General features: G+C 42.1%; 1 protein-coding gene across 1 annotated transcript; it reads right to left on the bottom strand.

The window, feature by feature from the left end:
- Positions 1-1,026: 1,026 nt before the first annotated feature.
- On the bottom strand, positions 1,027-22,296 carry LOC121847445 (pinopsin-like). Its single transcript, XM_042328555.1, has 2 exons — positions 21,549-22,296; positions 1,027-3,834 (listed from the first exon to the last, which is right to left on the bottom strand). The coding sequence occupies exons 1-2, from the start codon at positions 22,050-22,052 to the stop codon at positions 3,478-3,480; spliced, it is 861 nt and encodes a 286-aa protein (XP_042184489.1). The 5' UTR covers positions 22,053-22,296; the 3' UTR covers positions 1,027-3,477.
- Between the last annotated feature and the right edge of the window lie 1,125 nt (positions 22,297-23,421).

Below are 23,421 nucleotides of genomic sequence, written 5' to 3'. Positions count from 1 at the left end.
ATAGCCCCAAAAGTTTGAGAGAGATAGCCCCAAAAGTGTTTAGTAACTTTGGCTGCATGCCAAGCCATCCAGTGGATAGCCTCACTACAACCATTTTACCAGGCTCCTGTGAAGCAATTGTAATAACAGTCCACCACAACATATTGTTGTGATTAGCAAGGGGTTGTCTGTATTCAATTTCATTGTGTATTAAAACACAGTTTTAGATCATTGTGAGGGGATTTTGCCAGGGGTCAGAAGGGGGAATTGGGTTTCCTGGGAAAATGTTGTCCGAGGCTGCAAAAGTAACCAAGGGGAGCGGGGGTTAGCGAAGGGTCAATTGAGATACACTTTACTACATACATTTTATGATTTCTTAATTAATGAAGCCTGTATAAACACTCTATTACGGTAGCTCTAAGGAGAAAAGTACTTTACAAGGCAACAGGAGGATATACATGTTATATCTGGTGCTTTGCCAATTGTGGCATACTCTTCTGCCACCCTTTGCGTATGTGATTTATGTTGATAGCTTGAGGGTCACATCAATATGTGGCATTTTGCCAGAAAAGCTTGTGGTTTAGGCTTGTGGTTAAGCTTTTACAGCCAAATATAGGGTAAGTTATATTGCCTGTTACTTGACCATACCTCAACCCTTACCTATAAAGCTAATAAAATGGCCTCCTTGGTTGTCAGGCAATCATACATGAAAGGGAGGTGAAGTGAAACCAGGTGTCTGAATGTTGTGTCCTCTCCTAACATATCTGTCTCATTCAAAAGTAGGTTGACACTACTCAGATGGATTGGGGGTGAGGCCCTGCGATACACTAGACCTGTCAAGGTGGTGTACTTTATATCAAGCTGCCTCACGTAACAGAAACAGGTATGTTCTGGCTCAGATACATCTGCATATTGTGTAACACTACAACATCACTTCACAGTTACCAGATTCTTGTTTCCGCTTTCAATGGGCCTAGTGTGTACAGCAGCTCTTTACAGAATACATCAACAACAGAAGACTTTATACATTGTTTTCAGAAAGTCTTTATTAAACTGCAACACTCAATACAGTATGAAATTCCTATTGCTTTGGTATAATATTATTTACATGTGGCATGTCTGTCTTGTCTGTCCATAGTTGAAGGGGCAATCTGCAGCAGCTACACACATTTTTGGACATATGAATGTATATGTACCCATTGATTCTTGAAGAACAACTTATAAATGCCTCATGACCTTAGTTCAACTGTCGTACCCCGTCAGAACCAAAATATAAGCTTGTTTTACTCCAGTGTTTGTAAACAAAGTAAATGGCAAGAACTATCATTTTGTCCTTGCATCCAAAGCTCTGTCTATGAATTTGTGAGTGCTACATTTTCTCCAGCCCCATACCTCAGCTTTTTAGCGAAAGAGTGATGCTTTGTTATTGTTTCAGCTGCTGATTGCCGCTTTAACAGTCGTCGTGGTCAATTAAACACACATCAATATACACTCTTAAACATGTACATTTTCCCAGCGAGATAACATTACACTACCAATGGTTACTCTTATTCAGCATGGTCAATTCAAGACTTTTATAACGCCTACATAACCATTGTAGTGTTAACAAAAATCTAAACAATAATTATGCAAACTCATGCCTCCTATAATTTTTCAGATTTGAACAAAAATGTGCTCCACTTAAAAACAAAAACAAACAGAAAGTGCCCTTTGTTCATACTGCACACACTGTACATGAAGTGGGCCATTAGGCCTACTCACTGGTGCACCAATACACATTTTGTATTCCACCTGAAGCACTGAGCATAGCCTCAAAGGTTGAGGACCAATGTATACAGTACATTTTGTAAGACTTAAGGCTATAATACAATATCTCAAGAGCACATGCTCTACCAGTCCTCTACTTTCACTTTAGTATCATGTCATAACAAGTCATGCAGTCAGACCCAATTGGGTATGATGGAAATGTGATTATTTTCATGGTTTTATGTCCCAAAGTACTTCATTGATATTCAAATTGGACCGATTAGCCAAAGTAAACAACCTATCTAGTAGTAGAAGTAACTAGGTCGCAGTAATGAATTCTGTAATTACTGTGTAATTCCCAGGTAATTTCTCTGTCAATACAGTCACAGCTCCTTCTTGATACCTTCAACGTGCTTTCTATATAGATGAGGCCTCTGCCGTTTGAAGCAATTTACAATCATTTCACATAATTTTAGGCTTAATCGGGATGTCCCTTATGTTGACTAAATGGGGGGTCACACAAACTGGCTAGACATAGAGCCAGGGATGTAGTGGTATTAATAAAATGGGTAAATGCTGAATACCAATCAAGATGATGGGCGGTGAGTGTCGCACATGCTAACGCTAGCAAGCCTAATTTAGTATGATAGGTGATATCTATCCATACCTACAGTAAGCCACGCATTTTGGCCACACCTAGCTATTTGTAGGCCCTTAATCACAACACGGGCCATCATATTTCACAAGATAAGGAACAAACTATTGTACATTATGCTGTAAAGTTGTTCAAACTAGTTTATATTACATAGCAGGGCTCTATTCAAGTCACTTGAGGATTGCAGTGCCTATAGACCCAACATAACATATTGTAAAAAAAAATTCTAAATGTTTGTCAGAACAGATTAGATCTTCTTTTCTCAGATCCAGACTGCAAGGCCAGAAATAGTCAAGGACTGATGCGACTTAACACAGTGAGTGGAATCTCTGGCCAATAAGTTACATAAATCAATCAATTAACCACCAGGGAGAAAAGAAAACCAACAGTTCCCTGGACCTCCAGATTCATACCCCACATCTGCAGCTTTTTGTACTTTTTAAAATATTTACAAAAAACGTTTTTCTAAAGAAATATACATGCCAGACACATGCTACCTATGTTTATGACACAAAGTATATACGTGACTAGCTACAATTGAATACGTTTGAGTGATGGAACTGGGTTCAGCAATGGAAAAAAAAAATCATTAACAGTACAATCCCATCATTACCTTTAGTGTTTTTTGTTGTTGTTGTTGTTGTCATTAGCGCTTTGTCATCTTGACACTTTTGAAAACTCTCCTGAAAATACTTGAATACAATAATAGAGTTTCCTCAATCTGTGATTCCAATCTCAGATCAATACAAAAATGCACTCTTCATCGCTCTTTATCTTTGTACTGTAAAGGTACAGACGGTGAAATCGCATCATGACATTTCATAGAACTAATATATTCGACAAAACATTAGAAATTGTAAAAAATAACAGGGTTTCTTCACACCCTTTTCTCCCCACTCTCAGTCCATAGGCGTATTTGAGATAGTAAATGGCGAAAATATGTATAACATTGTGCAGAGCCAGACAGATTGATGTCCTTCCTCAAGATGGACTAGTAGCTCCTATGGCTCCACTTCCGAAGAGTCAGGAGGCTCTCAAAGATTTCCGTCTATGCCTCCTGTCCATCTTACTGGCAAGAGGCAAGCTTCGTAACAGCACTAAATCCACTTTGACGGCCCCTCTGGATCCACCTCCCCTCCCTGTAATTGGTTCCTAGAGGTCGTAACCCCTGACGGCCCCAGACCTTCGCCATTGCAGTGGGCCACTAGCGACACCATGTTGGGCTTGACCATGTCAAAGGAAGCGGGGATGGCTGTGTACACAGTTGCGTTCCCCAGCTGGGGGACCATGCTGGTGGGCTGCCCGAGGGGGGCCACCTCGAAGGTGAAGTTGTTGTCGTTGGTTTTGTGGGTGCCACCACGGACAGCTTTGGTCGGCGCCTTGGAGGAGCTCCTGATGCTGGAACCCCTCTGGGGCTCTTGGCACCTCAGCAGGGCTCGGAAGCACCTGTAGAACTGGCATACCAGTGAACAAACACATCCCCAACATACAGACGAACAAACAGAAAAAAAGATGGGGAGACAGAAAGATGTGAGTCAAGTTGGACAAACTGTACAACATCTGTTTGCTCGAATGCTGAAATATCAGAAAAATGAACTATAATGAATGGTGAGGCTACAAAACTCCAACCTAACCAGTCATTGTGTCACGTCCTGACCTTACTTCCTTTTGTATGTTTCTATTTTAGGTTGGTCAGGGCGTGAGTTGGGGTGGGCATTCAATGTTTTTGTTCTATGTTTGGTATTTCTATATGTTTGGCCTGGTTTGGTTCCCAATCAGAGGCAGCTGTCAATCGTTGTCTCTGATTGAGAACCATACTTAGGTAGCCTGTTTTCCCACTCTTGTTTGTGGGTGGTTGTTTTCTGTTTAGTGTATGTCACCTTGCAGAACTGTTTCGTTTTCTTCCATTCACTTCGTTATTTTGTTTTGTGTGTTCAGTTAATAAATTAACATGGACACTTACCACGCTGCGCATTGGTCCGATATGTCATACACGAAGAGATCCGTTACACATTGCCTTCCTTAAATAGGGGGAAACAAATAATGTATGTGCTGCTGTTACTCTTTATCCGTCACAAACAGCAGGATCAAGGTTTAAGGACCATTATACCAATGTACCGACTTCAAGTTGTTTCCTACAAAGATCACTTAGATCACAAAGATCACTTATAGATGCTTATGTACCTACTTGAGGTTGTTTCCCCATCCCACCTCCGCAGGCACAACCTCCTAAACTCTCCTACTTCCTGCTGACAAACAAAGGGTCCATACAAGTTGCACCTTTCTCACCAGGGAAATTAATTCTCCCTTTCTCTTGTTCCCTCTATCTCTGAGAAGTGTAATGGTGAATAATTATAAGTAATCCGGAACCGTCTGGTTGGATACATCCTTTTCCTCTTCTCTCTTCTCTCTCTCCCTATCGTTCGTCGAGCTTGTTGTCTCACCTTGCCTTTTCACATAGAACAATGCTGAAAGACACTCATTATTTGTACATTTCCCAAATGGTATTAAATGCTGAACTAATTAGGCTCTCATTCAAGGATGAGTATTTGATCATGTGAGGCGCAGGAAACCTTGACTGGCTATATAAAAAAGCCTGATAAAATAAGAGGACAAACAGAGACTGATTTTTCTCATACCTATCCTAACCACTACATCATACTCCCATACATCATACTCCCATACAAATGAGTAATGATTACAAAATGGACTAGATAGCTGGTCTCAAGACACACTGCATGGTAAAGGAAGGAGTGAGGTCCTAATAGCTGTTATAACTCATAACTTGAAAAGCAACTCACATTCGCAGTGACTCCACTATCCCCTTAATCCACCAACAAAGTAACTTGTATATACTTATATGATTTTATAAAGTGTTTGTAAAAGTCATACCACAGCATTATATAAACATATCGGATTTTTTGGGGGAAAAGAAGAGTCAGGAGCTGCCTGCAGCAGATAAGCATGGAAATACTTTTTGGGGTTGGGGAAGTTATAGAAGGAAATCTGCATGAACATGACATCCATATTTAAAATCTGCAAACTGATCAGGAAACCACAGGTGCTGTGTTTCACACTGATATCACTTTTCTCTACAAAGTCAACAAAGCTCAAAGACAAGAGCTCATAGTGCAGATATTGAATTTAGCACTTGCTGGAGGCAGACAGACAGAGTTAATTATATAAAAAAAAAGCATAACAATGCAATGAGGGTATTTGGTTCATTTTTATTACATACATACATATTGCATACACACATACAGATGGAGACAGAGACCTTGGTTGAAAAGGCCTACTTCCCAGGCTGAACTTTAACAACACTCCCATCCCATACCGTCATCTTAAGGGCTCTGACGTCACCTCCCTTGAGAAAACGTAGTGTACTTAGTATACTCTGCGAGTTTCATGTATACTTATAGTCTACTACATTTTCTCAAGAGACGTAAAAAAGGAAGAGTGTCCTACGGCACCGCTGCCTCTTCAGAGGGAATACACAAAGACAATAGACACACACACAGAAAAGATCATCCAGACAAAACAAAGATACAGTAACACAGATCCACCTTGTGTTGAACCACAGTGCATGCATTGGCAAAGTAAACACAATCCCCACTTCATAATGTCAAATTGGAGAGACTAAAGACTGGTGTATAAAGTATAGAAACTCTATGATCTTGTTGAGCATACCCTGATTTTGTCAGCTGTCAAAACACAAACCCTACTGAGGCACTGAGCGGATTGGATAGATGAGTGAGTTATGGAAAGCAGAGCAGCAGACACAGCATAAGGTCATATATGGGTGAAATATGTGATATGGGTGAAACTTCAAAAGCGGGTCTATGACCAGGAAGTTTGAGTTTTTCATGGATTTTGACTATTTTGGTCATGTTCGTGACAGTGAAGCTGAATCTAGACGTCTGGATGAAAACATACAACCTAGATGTCACAAAGAGGGGTAGAGGAGTTAGTGAGCTCTGAAGCTAGCTCAGCAAACACAAGGGTTTATATAAGACCAAAATTCAATCTGTGCGCTCTAGTCGACAGTGCAGCTTTTAAAGGCAATGCTACCGCATTCGCATTTAAGGTAAAGGCTGTTGGCTCAATTGAAAATTACCTTTAAATGTGAAGCGCGCTATAGCATTTTTCCCGAACTCTGGCGTGTGTTTTCCCCTTAGTTCGGTTAGTTTGGACTGGTGGGAATACTCTATACGCACTCTGAAGCGCACTAAACAACGCACCATGTTTCGCTCAAAAAGGATGGTCTCAGAGCGATTCCATTTCTATCATGGTGCTGTTCGCTGCAGGTGAGAAGGCAGTGAGACAGCAGTCTGGACCAAACACAGGAAAATAAGCGGAAGCCCAGTATTATTGGTTGTTTGACTGCAAGCATTTTATAAAATGCACTCAGTACCATAACTTGATATATCTGAAACATTATATGAGTAGCAACGCATTCATGAGCGCATCGGAAGCAGATTAAGGGAGATGGGGGCTATACGGGGATATAGGTGTCACGCATGCTCCCTCTCTGGTCCTATCCTGCACACCTGTCACCATCGTCAAGTGCACCAGCGTCTCATGACACTCACCTGGATAATCATCTCCTTGATTATCTTCCCTATATCTGTCACTCCCCCTGGTTCTTTCCTCAGGTGTTATTGACTCTGATGTTGGTGCGTTGTTTGTGTTTTGTGTTTATTATTTTGTTTATTTATTAAAACACACACTCCCTGTACTTCCTTCCCGACTCAGCGCACTCGTTGCAATAGGCTATTGAATAAAGGCTATTCACGTCGCAATTAGAGCGGCTATTGAGCAGAGTTCTCATGTTGTTGATAAGACCAAAGCAAAAGTAATATGAAGTTTGGGACAGGTTATGCTTCTTGATAATCTTAGATGGATTTAAACAAATGACTTGCATTAACACATGGTTTTGCTTAGGCATTTTAGTTTGTTTGAAATTTGGCAAGGTGAAACCAGCCAGACCAAATGAAAAGTAGTAGCTTGTTTTTATTTCAAGCTCTGTCAAGATAGTTGTTGATCATTGCAAGACAGACATTTTCATGTCTTGCCATAGATTTTCGTGCCGATTTAAGTCAAAACTGTAACTAGCCAATCAGGAACATTCAATGTCATCTTGGTGTGCAACTCCAGTGTATATTTGGTATTGTGTTTATTGTCCTACTGAAAGGTGAATTTGTCTCCCAGTGTCTGTTGGAAAGCAGACTGAACCAGATTTTCCTCTAGGATTTTGCCTGTGCTTAGCTCTATTCTGTTTCTTTTTATCCTAAAAAGCTTCTTACTCCTTGACAAGCATACCCATAACATGATGCAGCTACCACCATACTTGAAAATATGAAGTGTGGTACTCAGTGATGTAGGATTTCCACCTAACATAACGCTTTAAAGTGAATTTCTTTGCCACATTTTTCAGTTTTACTTGAGTGCCTTATTGCAAACAAGATGCATGTTTTGGAATATTTGTATTCTGTAGAAGCTTCCTTCTTCTCACTCTGTCATTTATGTTAGTATTGTGGAGTAACTACAGTGTTGTTGATCCATCCTCAATTTTCTCTTATCACAGCCATTAAACTCTGTAATGGTTTTAAAGTAACCATTAGGCTCATGGTGAAATCCCCGAGTGGTTGTATTGTGTATCTTTGTAGTGACTGGGTGTATTGATACACCATCCAAAGTGTAATTAATAACTTCACCATTCTAAAAGGTATATTCAACGTCTACTTTGAAAAACAAAAACTACCTATAGGTGCCCTTATGTGCGAGGCATTGGAAAACCTCCCTAGTCTTTGTGGTTGAATCTGTGTTTGAAATGCACTGCTTGACTGAGGGACCTTACAGATAATTGTATGTGTGGGGTAGAGAGATGAGGTAGTCATTAAAAATCATGTTAGTCCATGCAACTTATAATGTGACTTGTGAAACAGATTTTTACATCTGAACTTATTTAGACTTGCCATAACAAAGTGGTTGAATACTTATTGACTCAAAACATTTCAGCTTTTCATTTTTAGTATTTTGATAACTAAAAATTGTACATGATTACACTTTAACATGATGTGGGGTATTGTGTGTAGGCCAATAAAATCAAATCTATATTTAATCCGTTTAAAATTTAAGCTGTAATGTAGCAACATTTAGAAAAAGTCAAGGGGTGTGAATACTTTCTGAAGGCACTGTAAGTACCGCCATCTTTTTCTCTGATAAACTTGCTGGACTGTTTGCCATAACTCTAACAGCAGTTGTCTCAGGTCTACACATGTGACTATGGGGGCTTGTGGTACAAGCAAACGGTTGTTTCTGGATGGGGTCATACATTTGCAGTCGATAATAAACCCAAGCTCTAAGCCAGTGAGCACATATTTTACATTACATGTACCCATCTACACATTCATTAGGCCTTTATAATGTAATGCCTTTCAATGCTCCTCAGGGGAGGCAGAGATGCAGAGTAGGCTGCTTTTCTTTTCAATGCGTGTTTAATTAAAGTCATCATTTGGATAAAAGGTCTGAATACACAAGGCGAGACAAGCAGGAGGGGGGTGCTTAGTAGGTGCAACATTGCACATTGCTCTCTACATTCAAGAATGAATGCTTGTTGCTCTCAAGGGACAATTGACAGTTTGTAGCCCTCCAGGGTCTCACTAGTGAACTTTGATTAGGACACAGTACACATCCTTCATTCTCTGGTTAACTTGAGTCATCTGGACTCAATTGGGGAATGAGTGGTTCTTTAAGGCACACTCATTTTTCAAATGTAATTAAACAAGTTAAGGCAAGTTAAATTGGGGATATTTCTGAACCATAGACTTTATAGGTCAAGGGCCAAACTCCAATACACTTTCTACCTCCAGTGGTAGCTAGAAACGTAGAAACTGTAAAGTTCTGGGGGGCGAAACCAAAATCAACATTATGGTGTAGTTGATGGTTTATTTGTTCCAATCTTTTCCTCTCAGTCTATGCTTGTTTTTTTTGGGACAATTTTAACCATACCCATCTGCAACATCCATGGCCACTTCCACTGTACTGAGAGGAAGAGAAGTAGAAAATTGTACTCACCATAAGCAAAGTTCCATACCCCCGTCTAGAGGGCAATGATCTGTCTTCTCTGATAATTGTTACCACAGGTCTTCATGAGACACATGCCGCTACTTGTATCTGTACAGCATTTTTAGTCTTCAACTCGCCTCAACTCACAGTTTCCATAGTAACGGGCTGGGAGGAATTGAAGACTGAAAATGACATACAGGACATTTGTGTCTCCGTTGAGTAGATGAGTGGGCTCAAATCTTCCTGAAAGGTCAGCCATTGGTGGGATACACGGGGAGGAGAATATATAATTGAAAGTGCCAGGAAGGGACAGTGGAGCATTCATACTGTCATTACATACCATTATATCTAAATATATCTTGCATTAATATTAAACTTGTGAGCAATACATCTTCAGTGAAAACATAGAGGCTATTCAACTCGGAACACCAGTGTTTTACTGTTGAGTAAATGTTGCACTTGATACACATAATGTTGGACTGGTAAAGGAAATAGTTTACAAGAAGTCAAGGTTTCTCTCTCTCTCATATCTTAAGGCAGCGTTTCCCAAACGTGGTCCGGGGGATACCATACAAGTATAACCACTATTGGTATTACAAGAAGAAGACATTTGTTTTTCATTGTTTTCCACCCAACCACCCAATACAGACACACACACACACACACACACACACACTAGTGATTGTCTTTCGCAAACGAACGGCTCTTTTTGACTGGATCATTTTGGCGAATGTCAGGAACCGAATCGCATCGGTGGCTCCCTGATTTGTATACTGCTACTACTGCTTATTGAGCTCAAAACAACGTTTTTCTGCAGATAAGTTACAAAATAATTATCTGAAGTGGGTGTATCCTCACTACAGAAACAGTAAATAGTGGGGAGAGCTCGTCAGTGTAAAAACAATCTTTGCAATATATATGAACACACATTTCACAATCTGACATAATGGTAGCTTACCTTTGGGGCTTTACATTGGAGATGTGCATTTTTTTCATGGTTCTAGGTGAATTTTTAAGCATTTTGAACTAAGAACCGTTTGGGAGCCAAATGAGCCGGCTCTTTTACATGAACGGAGCCAAATGATCTCGAGAATGTCTATAACAAACACACACACACTGCGCCCAGTGAGCAGTTAAGTGCCTTACTCAAGGGCACAAAGGCTGAAGATGGCAGCTAGGATACTGATGCCAACACTCTGGTGGTCAGCTCATTTCCCACCAGATTTTTCTCATCTGACCTGGGATTCGAATGGGCAAATATCTTGTTGCTTGCTCAGCTCTCTAACCTCTGGGCTACCGCCTACATATTATTTTACTGAATACTTCAAGTTATATTGAGGTTTTCTTTCATTTATGAGTCTCATACAATATGACATGCTCCAGTTCACTAAACAAAGTTTAAACAATGTATTGTGTTTCCAGTCAAAACTCATGACATGCCTGTGTCCACTAGACAACGTCATCCCGCCCTGGAATTCTCCCGTCTCCAGTGCTACACCATAAACAGCCACTGTCTTAGTGTTTTACACACACAAGAAACAAGCTGACAAGTGCTTTACTTACCACTTATTCTGACCCCTTTGATGAAAAGAGATGACTGCGTGAAACAGTGCGAATCAGAACACATCAGTAAAAAGCGATGTGATTAATCATACTCAGAATTAATGCAGCCACGATCCAGCCCTTCATCATTAAGACAGAAGGAAAGCAAATGCATGTAAACGAGGCTTTACCGCAATTAATAACTTGGAAAGGGACACCAAGATGTGCCAAGGCCATTAATAAGACATAATGGCAAAGTTTTACATCCCTGAAGGGTATTCAAAAAATTTTCACCTGCAAAACAATACTCTTTTGAATAACCTTAACTTTGGAAACTTTGTTCTTTGTTGTACAACAAAAACAAAAGGCATTCATGTTTGAACTTTTATTTCCCAAAAGTCAAACATTTCATCACACTTTTTTTATGGAGCTCACGGCCAATCTCCCTCTACCACAAATAAAACCTTCTGAATAATTCAACAAAAATACAATCTGTTTTATCTGTCCGTGAGGTAACAATAACACAAACAAGGGAGCAGAGGAAGATACTGTATATCACAATATATACCAGTGTCTATACCTGATCAATTATTCGGGTAATGTCTGTACTGACCTCGCCTTCTGGATGATAGCGGTGTGAACAGGCAGCACCTTGGGTGGTTGTTGTCCTTGATGATCTTTTTGGCCTTCCTGTGACATCGGTTGCTCTAGGTGTCATGGAGAGCAGGTAGCTTGCCCCCGGTGATGCGTTGTGCAGACCGCACCACCCTCTGGAGAGCCTTGCGGTTGAGGGCCGTGCAGTTGCCGTACCAGGCTATGATACAGCCCGACAGGATGCTCTCGATTGTGCATCTGTAAAAGTATGTCAGGGTTTGGGTGACAAGCCAAATGTCTTCAGCCTCCTGAGGTTGAAGATGTGCTGTTGCAACTTCTTCACCACACTGTCTATGTTGTTGGACCATTTCAGTTTGTCTGTGATGTGTATGCCGAGGAACTTAACTTTTCACCTTCTCCACTCCTGTCCCTTCGATGTGGATAGGGGGGTGCTCCCACTGCTGTTTCTTGAAGTCCACAATCATCTCCTTTGTTTTGTTGATGTTGAGTGAGAGGTTGTTTTCTTGACACCACACTCCGAGTGCCCTCACCTCCTCCATTTAGTCTGTTTCGTCGTTGTTGGTAATCAAGCCCACTACTGTTCTGTCGTCTGCAAACATGATGATTGAGTTGGAGGTGTGCATGGTGACGCAGTCGTGAGTGAACAGGGAGTACAGGAGGGAGCTGAGCATGCACCCTTGTGGGGCCCCAGTGTTGAGGGTCAGCGAAGTGGAAATGTTGTTTCCTACCTTCACCACCTGGGGGCGGCCCGTCAGAAAGTCCAGGACTCAATTACACAGGGCGGGGTTGAGACCCTGGGCCTCCAGCTTGATGATGAGCTTGGAAGGTACTATGTTGTTGAATGCTGAGCTGTAGTCAATGAACAGCATTCTTACATAGGTATTCCACTTGTCTGGATAGGACAGTGTGCAGTGTACTGGTGATTGCGTCGTCTGTGGACCTGTTGGGGCGGTATACAAACGGAAGTGGGTCTAGGGTGGCCGGTAAGGTGGAGGTGATATGATCCTTGACTAGTCTCTTAAAGCTCTTCATGATGACAGAAGTGAGTACTATGGGGCGGTAGTCATTTAGTTCAGTTATCTTTGTCTTTTTGGGTACAGGAACAATGGTGGCCATCTTGAAGCATGTGGGGACAACAGCCTGGGATAGGGAGCGATTGAATATGTCCGTAAACACACCAGCCAGCTGGTCTGCGCAGCTAGGTATGCCGTCTGGGCCAGCAGCCTTGCGAGGGTTAACACGTTTAAATGTTTTACTCATGTAGTCCGTGATTTCCTGTAGACCCTGCCACATACGTCTCATGTCTGAGTCGTTGAATTGCGACTCCACTTTGTCCCTGTATCTGCATTTTGCTTGTTTGATTGCCTTGTGGAGGGAATAACTCCACTGTTTATATTCAGCTATATTCCATGGTTAAATGCGATGGTTCGCACTTTCAGTTTTGCGCGAATGCCGCCATCCATCCACGGTTTCTGGTTAGGGTAGGTTTTAATAGTCACAGTGGGTACAACATGTCTAATGCACTTCTTTATAAACTCTCTCACATAGTCAACGTATAGGTCGATGATGTTCTCTGAGGCTGACCGGAACATATTCCAGTCCGCGTGATCAAAACAATCTTGAAGTGTGGATTTTGATTGGTCAGACCAGCGTTGAATGGTTCTAGTCACTGGTACATCCTGTTTGAGTTTCTGCCTATAAATTTGGAGGAGCAAGATGGCGTCGGGGTCAAATTTGCCGAATGGAGGGCGGGGGAGTGCTTTGTATGCATCGCCGAAGTTAGAGTAGCAGTGATCGAGTGTATTACCCCTGCGCGTAATGCAATCAATATGCTGATAGAATTTAGGTAGCCTTGTTCTCAAATGTGCTTTGTATACACGCACACACAAAGTACGATGTGACAGTACTTGTGATTGAGTTACAGAAGTTTCCCTCTAAGTTGGCACTGCCTTGGTGTTTCTGGGTATAATAAAGTCCCTAACAACAGCTGCATTCAGAAATACCCTATTTTTTTACCTTCTTCATCCACTATGCCCACAGTAAGACCAGCTGATAATTTGAGTTAGTTTGATAAGCTGAAAATGGAACACTACCAATCGGATAACATCACATGAAAGTGTGGCCAATATATTTGATTAGAGCGATCTTATCAGAAATAGTGGACAAGCACTAGGTGGGTTGTTAATTATTCTGTCCCACACCAGATGCTGAAGGTGCAGGAAGTTTCACAAATAGGTAAAGATACAAGATCAACCATTTATCTTTGACCATTGGTCTTGTTGAGAGAGAAATTATGTCTCATTGACAAAGAGAAAACAAAGTCAATTCGGTGCTTCTTATCAGCACTCAGACTAAGACCCAGATGCAAACACAGGAGGTGGATAGTACGAATCTCAGAGTTTATTACAGTAAAAGGGGCAGGCAAAAGGGTAGTCAAGGCAGGCAAAGGGTCGCAATCCAAATCAGATTCAGGCAGGTACAGGATTTCAGGCAATCGGAATGTCAAGGCAGGCAAAGAGTCGTAATCTAAATCAGTCAGGCAGGTACAGGACAGGCAGAAAGGGCAGAACTGGGAAAAACTAGCGCACAGGAAACACAGGAACATGCTGGTAGGACTTGATGGGCCAAGACGAACTGGCAACAGGCAAACAGAAAACGCAGATGTAAATACACAGGAGATAATGGGGACAAATGGGAGACACCTGGTGGGGGGGTGGAGACAAGCACAAGACAGGTGAAACAGATCAGTCATTAATTTACCTATATGCAATCATCATAACTTCATCATAGCAAACATAGGGTAAGCTGGTCAAAATAAATGTTTTGAACCGGGTGTATGACCGATTTCTAGAGAGAAGGACTGTGAAGGTGAAATCCCCTGTCAAGGCAGAGAGTTGGTCATTACTGCATTTCTAGGTTGAGTCTTTGGTGAGGAGGATGCCATGTCTCCTCTTAATAATTTTAGTAGATGACCCAGATGACCTCCTCTAAATATGTTGATTGTCTCCAATTGATTGGCTGTTTGCTTATCAGGATATACAGTAACGGACCATCAACTCTCTGAGGTTCAACATCATAGACGAAATTCATCAGCAGACATGGCCTAAGACATATAAATGGAGACGTCTTCACATAAAAATTAGGAGCATTGACTAGATGACAGATGTGAGGAGTACCATGTTAAAATGTCAATGACCATGTCTCACAGTCAAGCGCTTAACTTGCGGGGAGACGGGGGTCATGCCCCATCCAATATTAGAGACAGGTCAATTTGACGTCCTCAGTAATATACCATGATTAATTTGAAGGATAGGAAATTATTTTCCCACCGTAAAGTGTCAGACAGCTACTGGCTTTCTGTGTATTTTACACCACACTGTGGTACTCATTTCCTCATTTTATGATTGGACCCCCCCTCCCCCCCTAAGTATGCTTTTGGTTTGGCGTAGTCCTCCGAAGCCTTGGTTTGTGGTGGGAAAAAAAGTTGAGCAAGGCTAACTTGGAACATTTAAAATAGTACAGTCAAACGTAACATGGTAAATTCATAAGCAAAAATTGTTTTTTTAAATGGAGAAAGTGAGAAAGCGCATTTTTCAAAAGAGTGGTAATTGGTAACGGTTATATTGGGCACTTTGGTAGTATTATAAACCTTAAAACATCTAGTTTCTAGTAGGCTACAGATTTAGACATGGGTTGTTGCTATGAACCTTAAGTAAATCTGTAGGCTCAAGCGAGCCAGTTTCTCTCCCAGTCAGAGGCAGCCTGCTTGTTTCCCAGACTCTGAACACTGACCAACAGCAGCAACCTATTCTCTTTATTTAGGCCAAAATTGTGGGGGGGAAAGCACACATCATGTTTATGCAACTTAATAATCACAATACTTCCAGAACTAACTTTTGTTTTTGTTTTCATTTGAGAATCTGCAAAAGAAATTGGTCCATCCTAGCTATTGTACATTTCATGTGACATTGCAGAGTGGTGAACTGTTTTTTTTGTCATTCATTGTTTATTTCTTTTTGATTTCAATATGGAATGGAAACCAGGTACTGGTGTTTGTATGTACTATTTCTTGATAAGTAAAAATCGAATTGATTAAGTAAATCTGAATAACTGCATTATTCGTATACCATATTTTTGTGTAACAATAGTAGCAGTTAATTTGTTTGGAAGATGAGGGGGCATGGATAATACACATACTGAGCTATATTGTATGCTCAAAAAAATGTTAAATCACATTATACTGAAGAAAAATATAAAAGCAACATGTAAAGTGTTGGTTCCATGTTTCATGAGCTAAAATAAAATATCCCAGAAATGTCCCATACACACAATAAGTTTATTTCTCTCAAATTTTGGACACAAATGTGTTTACATCCCTGTTAGTGAGCATTTCTCCTTTGCCAAGGTGTGACATATCAAGAAGCTGATTGAACAGCATGATCATTACACAGGTGCACCTTGTGCTGGGGACAGATAATAAAAGGCCACTCTAAAATGTTCAGTTTTGTCACACAACACAATGTCACAGATGTCTCAAGTTTTGAGGGACCGTGAAATTGACATGCTGAATGCAAGAATGTCCAGCAGAGCTGTTGCCATAGAATGTAATGTTAATTTCTACTCCATAAGCCACCTCCAATGTCGTTTTAGAGAATTTGTCAGTACGTCCAACTGGCCTCACAACCGTGTAACCACGCCAGCCCAGGACCTCCACATCCAGCATCTTCACCTGCAGGATTGTCTGAGACCAGCCACCCAGACAGCTGATGAAATTGTGGGTTTGTACAACTGAAGAATTTCTGCACAAACTGTCAGGAATCATCTCAGGGAAGCTCATCTGTGTCCATGTCATCCTCACCAGGGTCTTGACCTGACTGCAGTTCAGCGTCGTAACCGACTTGGTAGACAGCGTGTATGGCGTCGTGTGGGCGAGTGGTTTGCTGATGTCAACGTTGTGCCCCATGGTGGTATAAAGTATTGTCACCGAACACAAACTTTCAGCATGATTTTTTTATTTCACCTTTATTTAACCAGCTAGGCCAGTTGAGAACAAGTTCTCATTTACAACTGCACCTGGCCAAGATAAAGCAAAGCAGTGCGACAAAAACAACAACACGGGATAAACAAACATATAGTCAAAACACAATAGAAGAATCTATGTACAGTGTGTGCAAATGTAGTAAGGTTAGGGAGGTAAGGCAATAAAAAGGCCATAGTGGCGAAATAATTACAATTTAGCATTAATACTGGAGTGATAGATGATGAGTAGAGATACTGGGGTGCAAAAGAGGGAAAAAAACAATATGGGGATGTGTGTGTTATTTGTGTGTGCTATTGTGTGTGCTATTTACATATGGGGTGTGTACAGGTACAGTGATTGGTAAGCTGCTCTGACAGCTGATGCTTAAAGTTAGTGAGGGAGATATAAGTCTCCAGCTTCAGTGATTTTTGCAATTTGTTCCAGTCATTGGCAGCAGAGAACTGGACCAGTGAAATATACTTGCTGGAGCGCGTGCTACTGGTGGTTGTATCGTGACCAGTGAGCTGAGATAAGATGGGGCTTTACCTTGCAAAGATGACCTGGAGCCAGTGGGTTTGGCGATGACTATGAAGCGAGGGCCAGCCAACGAGCGCATACAGGTCGCAGTGGTGGGTAGTATATGGGGCTTTGGTGACAAAACAGATGGCACTGTGATAGACTACATCCAATTTGCTGGGTAGAGTGTTGGAGGCTATTTTGTAAATGACATTGCCGAAGTCAAGGATCAGTAGGATAGTCAGTTTTATAAGGGTCTGTTTGGCAGCATGAGTGAAGGAGGCTTTGTTGCGAAATAGGAAGCTGATTCTAAATATAATATTGGATTAGAGATGCTTAATGTAAGTCTGGAAGGAGAGTTTACAGTCTAACCAGAAATCTAGGTATTTGTAGTTGTCCACATATTCTAAGTCCGAACCATCCAGAGAGTGATGCTAGGCGGGCAGGCAGATGCGGGCAGCAATCGGTTGAAGAGCATGCATTTAGTTTTACTAGCATTTAAGAGCAGTTGGAGTCCACAGAAAGAGTGTTGTATGGCATTGAGGCTTGTTTGGAGGTTTGTTAGCACAGTGTCCAAGGAAGGGCCAGATGTATACAAAATGGCTACGTCTGCATAGAGGTGGATCAGAGAATCACCAGCAGCAAGAGCGACATCACTGATATATACAGAGAAAAGAGTAGGCCCGAGAATTGAACCCTGTGGCACCCCCATAGAGACTGCCAGAGGTCCGCACAACAGGCCCTCTGATTTGACACACTGAACTCTATCTGAGAAGTAGTTGGTGAACCAGGCGAGGCAGTCATTTGAGAAACCAAGGCTATTGAGTCTGCCGATAAGAATGCGGTGATTGACAGAATCGAAAGCCTTGGCCTGTTGTCCGAACCTCTGGAAGTTGTCCGGGCCTCTGGATATGGCTGCACAGTACTGTCTTTTATCTATGGCGGTTAGTGGGTGGGGTTATATCCTTCCTGTTTGGCCCTGTCCGGGGTGTCCTCGGATGGGGCCACAGTGTCTCCTGACCCCTCCTGTCTCAGCCTCCAGTATTTATGCTGCAGTAGTTTATGTGTCAGGGGGCTGGGGTCAGTTTGTTATATCTGGAGTACTTCTCCTGTCCTATTCGGTGTCCTGTGTGAATCTAAGTGTGCGTTCTCTAATTCTCTCCTTCTCTCTTTCTTTCTCTCTCTCGGAGGACCTGAGCCCTAGGACCATGCCCCAGGACTACCTGACATGATGACTCCTTGCTGTCCCCAGTCCACCTGGCCATGCTGCTGTTCCAGTTTCAACTGACCTGAGCCCTAGGACCATGCCCCAGGACTACCTGACATGATGACTCCTTGCTGTCCCCAGTCCACCTGGCCATGCTGCTGCTCCAGTTTCAACTTCCACCTGACTGTGCTGCTGCTCCAGTTTCAACTGTTCTGCCTTATTATTATTCGACCATGCTGGTCATTTATGAACATTTGAACATCTTGGCCATGTTCTGTTATAATCTCCACCCGGCACAGCCAGAAGAGGACTGGCCACCCTACATAGCCTGGTTCCTCTCTAGGTTTCTTCCTAGGTTTTGGCCTTTCTAGGGAGTTTTTCCTAGCCACCATGCTTCTACACCTGCATTGCTTGCTGTTTGGGGTTTTAGGCTGGGTTTCTGTACAACACTTTGAGATATCAGCTGATGTACGAAGGGCTATATAAATAAATTTGATTTGATTTGATTTGGTTATGCTATCATTTAGGACCTTGAGCGTGGCTGAGTTGCACCCATGACCAGTTCGGAAACCAGATTGTATAGTGGAGAAGGTACAGTGGGATTCAAAATGGTCGGTATTCTGTTTGTTAACTTGGCTTTTGAAGACTTTAGAAAGGCAGGGCAGGGTGGGTATAGATCTGTAACAATTTGGGTCTAGAGTGTCTCCCCCTTTGAAGAGGAGGATGACCGCGGCAGCTTTCCAATATTTAGGGATTTCAAATTATATGAAAGAGAGGTTGAACAGGCTAGTAATAGGGGTGGCAACAGTTTTGTTGGATAATTTTAGAAAGAGAGGGTCCAGATTGTCTAGCCCAGCTGATTTGTAGGGATCCAGACTCTTTCAGAACATCAGATATCTGGATTTGGGTGAAGGAGAAGCGGGGTGGGCTTGGGCAAGTTGCTGCAGGGGGTGCAGAACTGTTGGCCGGGGTAGAGGCTAGCCAGGTGGAAAGCATGGCCAGCTGTAGAAAAATGTATTGAAATTCTTGAGTTATCGGTGGTGACAGTATTTCCTAGCCTCAGTGCGGTGGGCAGCTGGGACGAGGTAATTTTATTCTCCATGGACTTTACAGTATCCCATAACTTTTGGGAATTTGTGCTACAGGATGCATTTTTTTTGTTGAAAAAGCTAGCCTTAGCTTTCCTAACTGACTGTGTATATTGGTTCCTGACTTCCCTGAAAAGTTGCATATCGCGAGGGCTATTCAATGCTAATGCCGTATGCCACAGGATGTTTTTGTGCTGGTCAAGGGCAGTCAAGTCTGGAGTGAACCAAGGGCTTTAGCTGTTCTTAGTTCTGCATTTTTTGAATGGGGCATGCTCATTTAAGATGGTGAGTAAAGCGCTTTTAAAGAACAACCAGGCATCATCTACTGATGGTATGAGGTTAATATCCTTCCAGGATACCCGGCCCTGGTCGACTAGAAAGGCATGCTCGCTGAAGTATTTTAGAGAGCGTTTGACAGTGATGAGGGGTGGTCATTTGACCGCCGGCCCATTATGAACGCAGGCAATGAGGCAGTGATCGCTGAGATCCTGGTTGAAGACAGCAGACGTGTATTTAGAGGGCAAGTTGGTCAGGATGGTATCTATGAGGGTGCCCATGTTTATGGATTTAGGGTTGTACCTGGTAGGTTCCTTGATCATTTGTGTGAGATTGAGGGCATCTAGCTTAGATTGTAAGATGGCCGGGGTGCTAAACATATCCCAGTTTAGGTCACCTAACAGTACGAACTCTGAAGATAGATGTGGGGCAATAAATTCACATATAGTGTCCAGGGCACAGCTGGGGGCTGAGGGGGGTCTATGACAAGCGGCAACAGTGAGAGACTTATTTCTGTAAAGGTGGATTTTTAAAAGTAGAAGCTCGAATGATAGTGCACTGCCTCATGTCGCAAGGATCTGTACACAATTCCTGGAAGCTGAAAATGTCCCAGTTATAGCCTGTATGCTCACCAGACATGTCACGCATTGAGCACGTTTGGGATGCACTGGATCGATGTGTACAACAGCATGTTCCAATTCTCTCCAATATCCAGGATCTTCACACAGCCATTGAGGAGTAGTGGGACAAGATTCCACAGGCCACAATCAACAGCTTGATAAACTCTACGTGAAGAAGATGTGTCGCACTGCATGAGGGAAATCGGGTCACACCAGATACTGACTGTTTTTCTGATCCACGCCCATACCTTTCTTTTTGAGGTATCTGTGACCAACAGAGGCATATCTGTATTCCCAGTCATGTGGAATCCATAGATTAGAGCCTAATGAATTCATTTCAATATACTGATTCAGTAAAATCTTTGAAATTGTTGCATGTTGCGTTTATATTTTTGTTCAGTGTATTTTATACTAATTGCCCAGAGAAAAATATTTTGTTGAACAAGTCATTAACATCTCAAAATTATTGCCTCCCCTGTTTTCAATACTCCAGCACCCTCCACTTGTGAGGATAACAAAACTGTGCCATTTATAAAAGGTTTTATGAGATGGGAGAAAGCATTGCTATGGGATCTTGACCCTTCCTCCAAACATAATCTTTCCAAATCCTTGATATCATTCGTCTGCACTTATGGACTGCCCTCTTTAATTCAAACCACACATTTTCAATAGGGTTCCAGTCCGGAGACGGATGGCTATTGCAAAATATTAATTATGTGGTCAATTAACCATTTCTTTGTGGATTTTGACCCTGTATCCAACACAATGTTATGCCCACAGCTCATAGCTGTTTACCAGTGAACCCTATTTCTCTCACTTTTCTTTTCTTTCTCATTGTTTCTGTAGTGAGGATTCACCTACTTTAGATAGTTATTTTGTAACTTAACTGCATAATTCATGTGGATGATTACAAAGTTTCTCTCACCTGTTTGTGAAGATGTAGTTGACCTCGGGCAAATGTTGCATTATGACAGTAAGGTAATGTACAGTGCCAGTCAAAAGTTTGGACACACCTACTCATTCAAAAGTTTTTCTTTATTTTTACTATTTTCTACATTGTATAATAATAGTGAAAACATCAATACTATGAAATAACACATATGGAATCATGTAGTACCCAAAAAAGTGTTCAAATTAGCCACCCTTTTCTGGAAAACCTGGACATTTTTTAAGTATGACTATTACATTACATTATGACCATGATTATATATCTTACCTGCTTGTTCATGAAGATATAGATAACGGGGTTGATGAACGTGCTGGTTTTGGCCAAGACCGAGGGCACGATGCTGGCCTCAGGGGTGACCAGGCTGGGGCGTCCGAAGGTGGCCAGCAAGGCCATGACCCCGTAGGGCATCCAGCACATCAGGTACACTAGCACCATGGCAACTACCATGACAAGAACACGGTGCTCCCTCTTCCTGCTCATAGCTGTGTTGATGCCGCTAACCTGGGGAGGCAATAAGCAGGGAAGTAGAGAAGATGCAAGGAAGGAGGTTAGAGGAAGGAATGTGCAGTCGATGAAAGAGACCAGAGGAAAAGGGGTAACAGAGGGAGAGAAAGACAATGAGTGAGAGAGAGCAACGTCTGGAATGTCACTCTTGCTCATCAGACACAGGGAATGCACTGACAGTGGAATCAGAGAAACAAACGAAAGGAATGAGATCGAGCGGCCCACCATCGACCACTTTACCGACATGCATGTTCTGACAGAGTGCATTGTCTATTTAGGTACTGGTGTGCGACAGGAATCCTCATTTCTTAACATGTTTCCCCAAATGTAAACAGGGTCCAAATCATGGCATCTCCATTGGGAGGCACACTGAGACATCAGGGCTAAATGTCACCCATCTTGTCGTGGCTATAGAAATACACACACACAAAGCCCGCTGGGCCTCTTGCTCTGCACAAACATGAGCTGTTTATATTTGACTATCTGCACTGTTTCCCCGATGACCGTCCATCATCCCCTGTCACTCAAGTTGCCACGGAGACAGACACTTCGGCAGGAACCTGGTTTCAAAAGGCTGCAGTGCTGACATGTTTTAGGGAATAGGAGTGTTTTCACCCACCCAAACAACAACAAAAAACATTACTAAAACATAAAACAACTTTTGGGTCTCAGCCATTAATCCCTATTCTCATCTCAGCTAATCATGGTAGCGAGATTCACTCTCAGTACAACCTGGTCTCAGAACATTTTGTATTATTCTATACTGAAATCCGTGAAGCTACATATAGTATATGTTACGTTTGGTATGGTTACATAAGACAGATTGTTACTTCAGGCAAAAATGAACAGAGGGTTGCGTGTTCGAATCTCATCAGGAACAACTTTAGAATTTGAGCTAATTAGCAACTTTCCACTACTTACTACTTTTTAGCATGTTAGCTAACCCTTCCCCTGACCGTGATCTTCACCTTTTTAGCTAACCCTTTACCTAACTCCTAAACTTAACCCTAACCCCTAAGCCCCAGCCTAGCTAATGTTAGCAAGCTAGGTAACGTTAGGCACCTAGCTAGAATTCATAACATATCATACGTTTTGAAATTTCATAACATATTGCATGTTTTGCAAATTCATAATATATAATATGAATTGTAATTCATAACATACATAACCTAAAGTATGTGGCCACCTGCTCGTCGAACATCTCCTTCCAAAATAGTCTAGAATGTCATTGTATGCTGTAGCGTTTAAGATTTCCCTTCACTGGAACAGGGGCCTAGCCCAAACCATGAAAAACATCCCCAGACCATTATTCCTCCTCCACAAAACTTTACAGTTGGCACTATGCATTGGGGGCAGGTAGCGTTCTCCTGGCATCCTCCAAACCCAGATTTGTTCGTCTTACTGCCAGAAGGTGAAGCGTGATCACTCCGGAGGACGTGTTTCCACTGCTTCAGAGTCCAATGGCGGTGAGCTTTGCACCACCCCAGCCGACGCATGGCATTGCACATGGTGATCTTAGGCTTGTGTGTGGCTGCATCCTATGATGGTGCCACGTTGAAAGTCACTGAGCTCTTCATTAAGGCCATTCTACTGCCAACGTTTTTCTATGGAGATTGCATGGCTGTATGCTTGAGAT

The sequence above is a fragment of the Oncorhynchus tshawytscha genome, linkage group LG10 (assembly GCF_018296145.1).
Source record: "Oncorhynchus tshawytscha isolate Ot180627B linkage group LG10, Otsh_v2.0, whole genome shotgun sequence".
Taxonomy (NCBI): Eukaryota; Metazoa; Chordata; class Actinopteri; order Salmoniformes; family Salmonidae; genus Oncorhynchus; species Oncorhynchus tshawytscha.
Note: the sequence above shows the minus strand (reverse complement) of the source record. Positions and strands in the feature narration are given on the sequence as shown.

Excerpts from the sequence above, each read along its gene's own strand:
- LOC121847445 (XM_042328555.1), bottom strand. The coding sequence starts at position 22,052 with ATGCACTCTGTCAGAACATGCATGTCGGTAAAGTGGTCGATGGTGGGC. Across the intron at positions 3,835-21,548 it reads ATATCTTCATGAACAAGCAG|TTCTACAGGTGCTTCCGAGC; the intron begins GTAAGATATATA and ends CTGGTATGCCAG.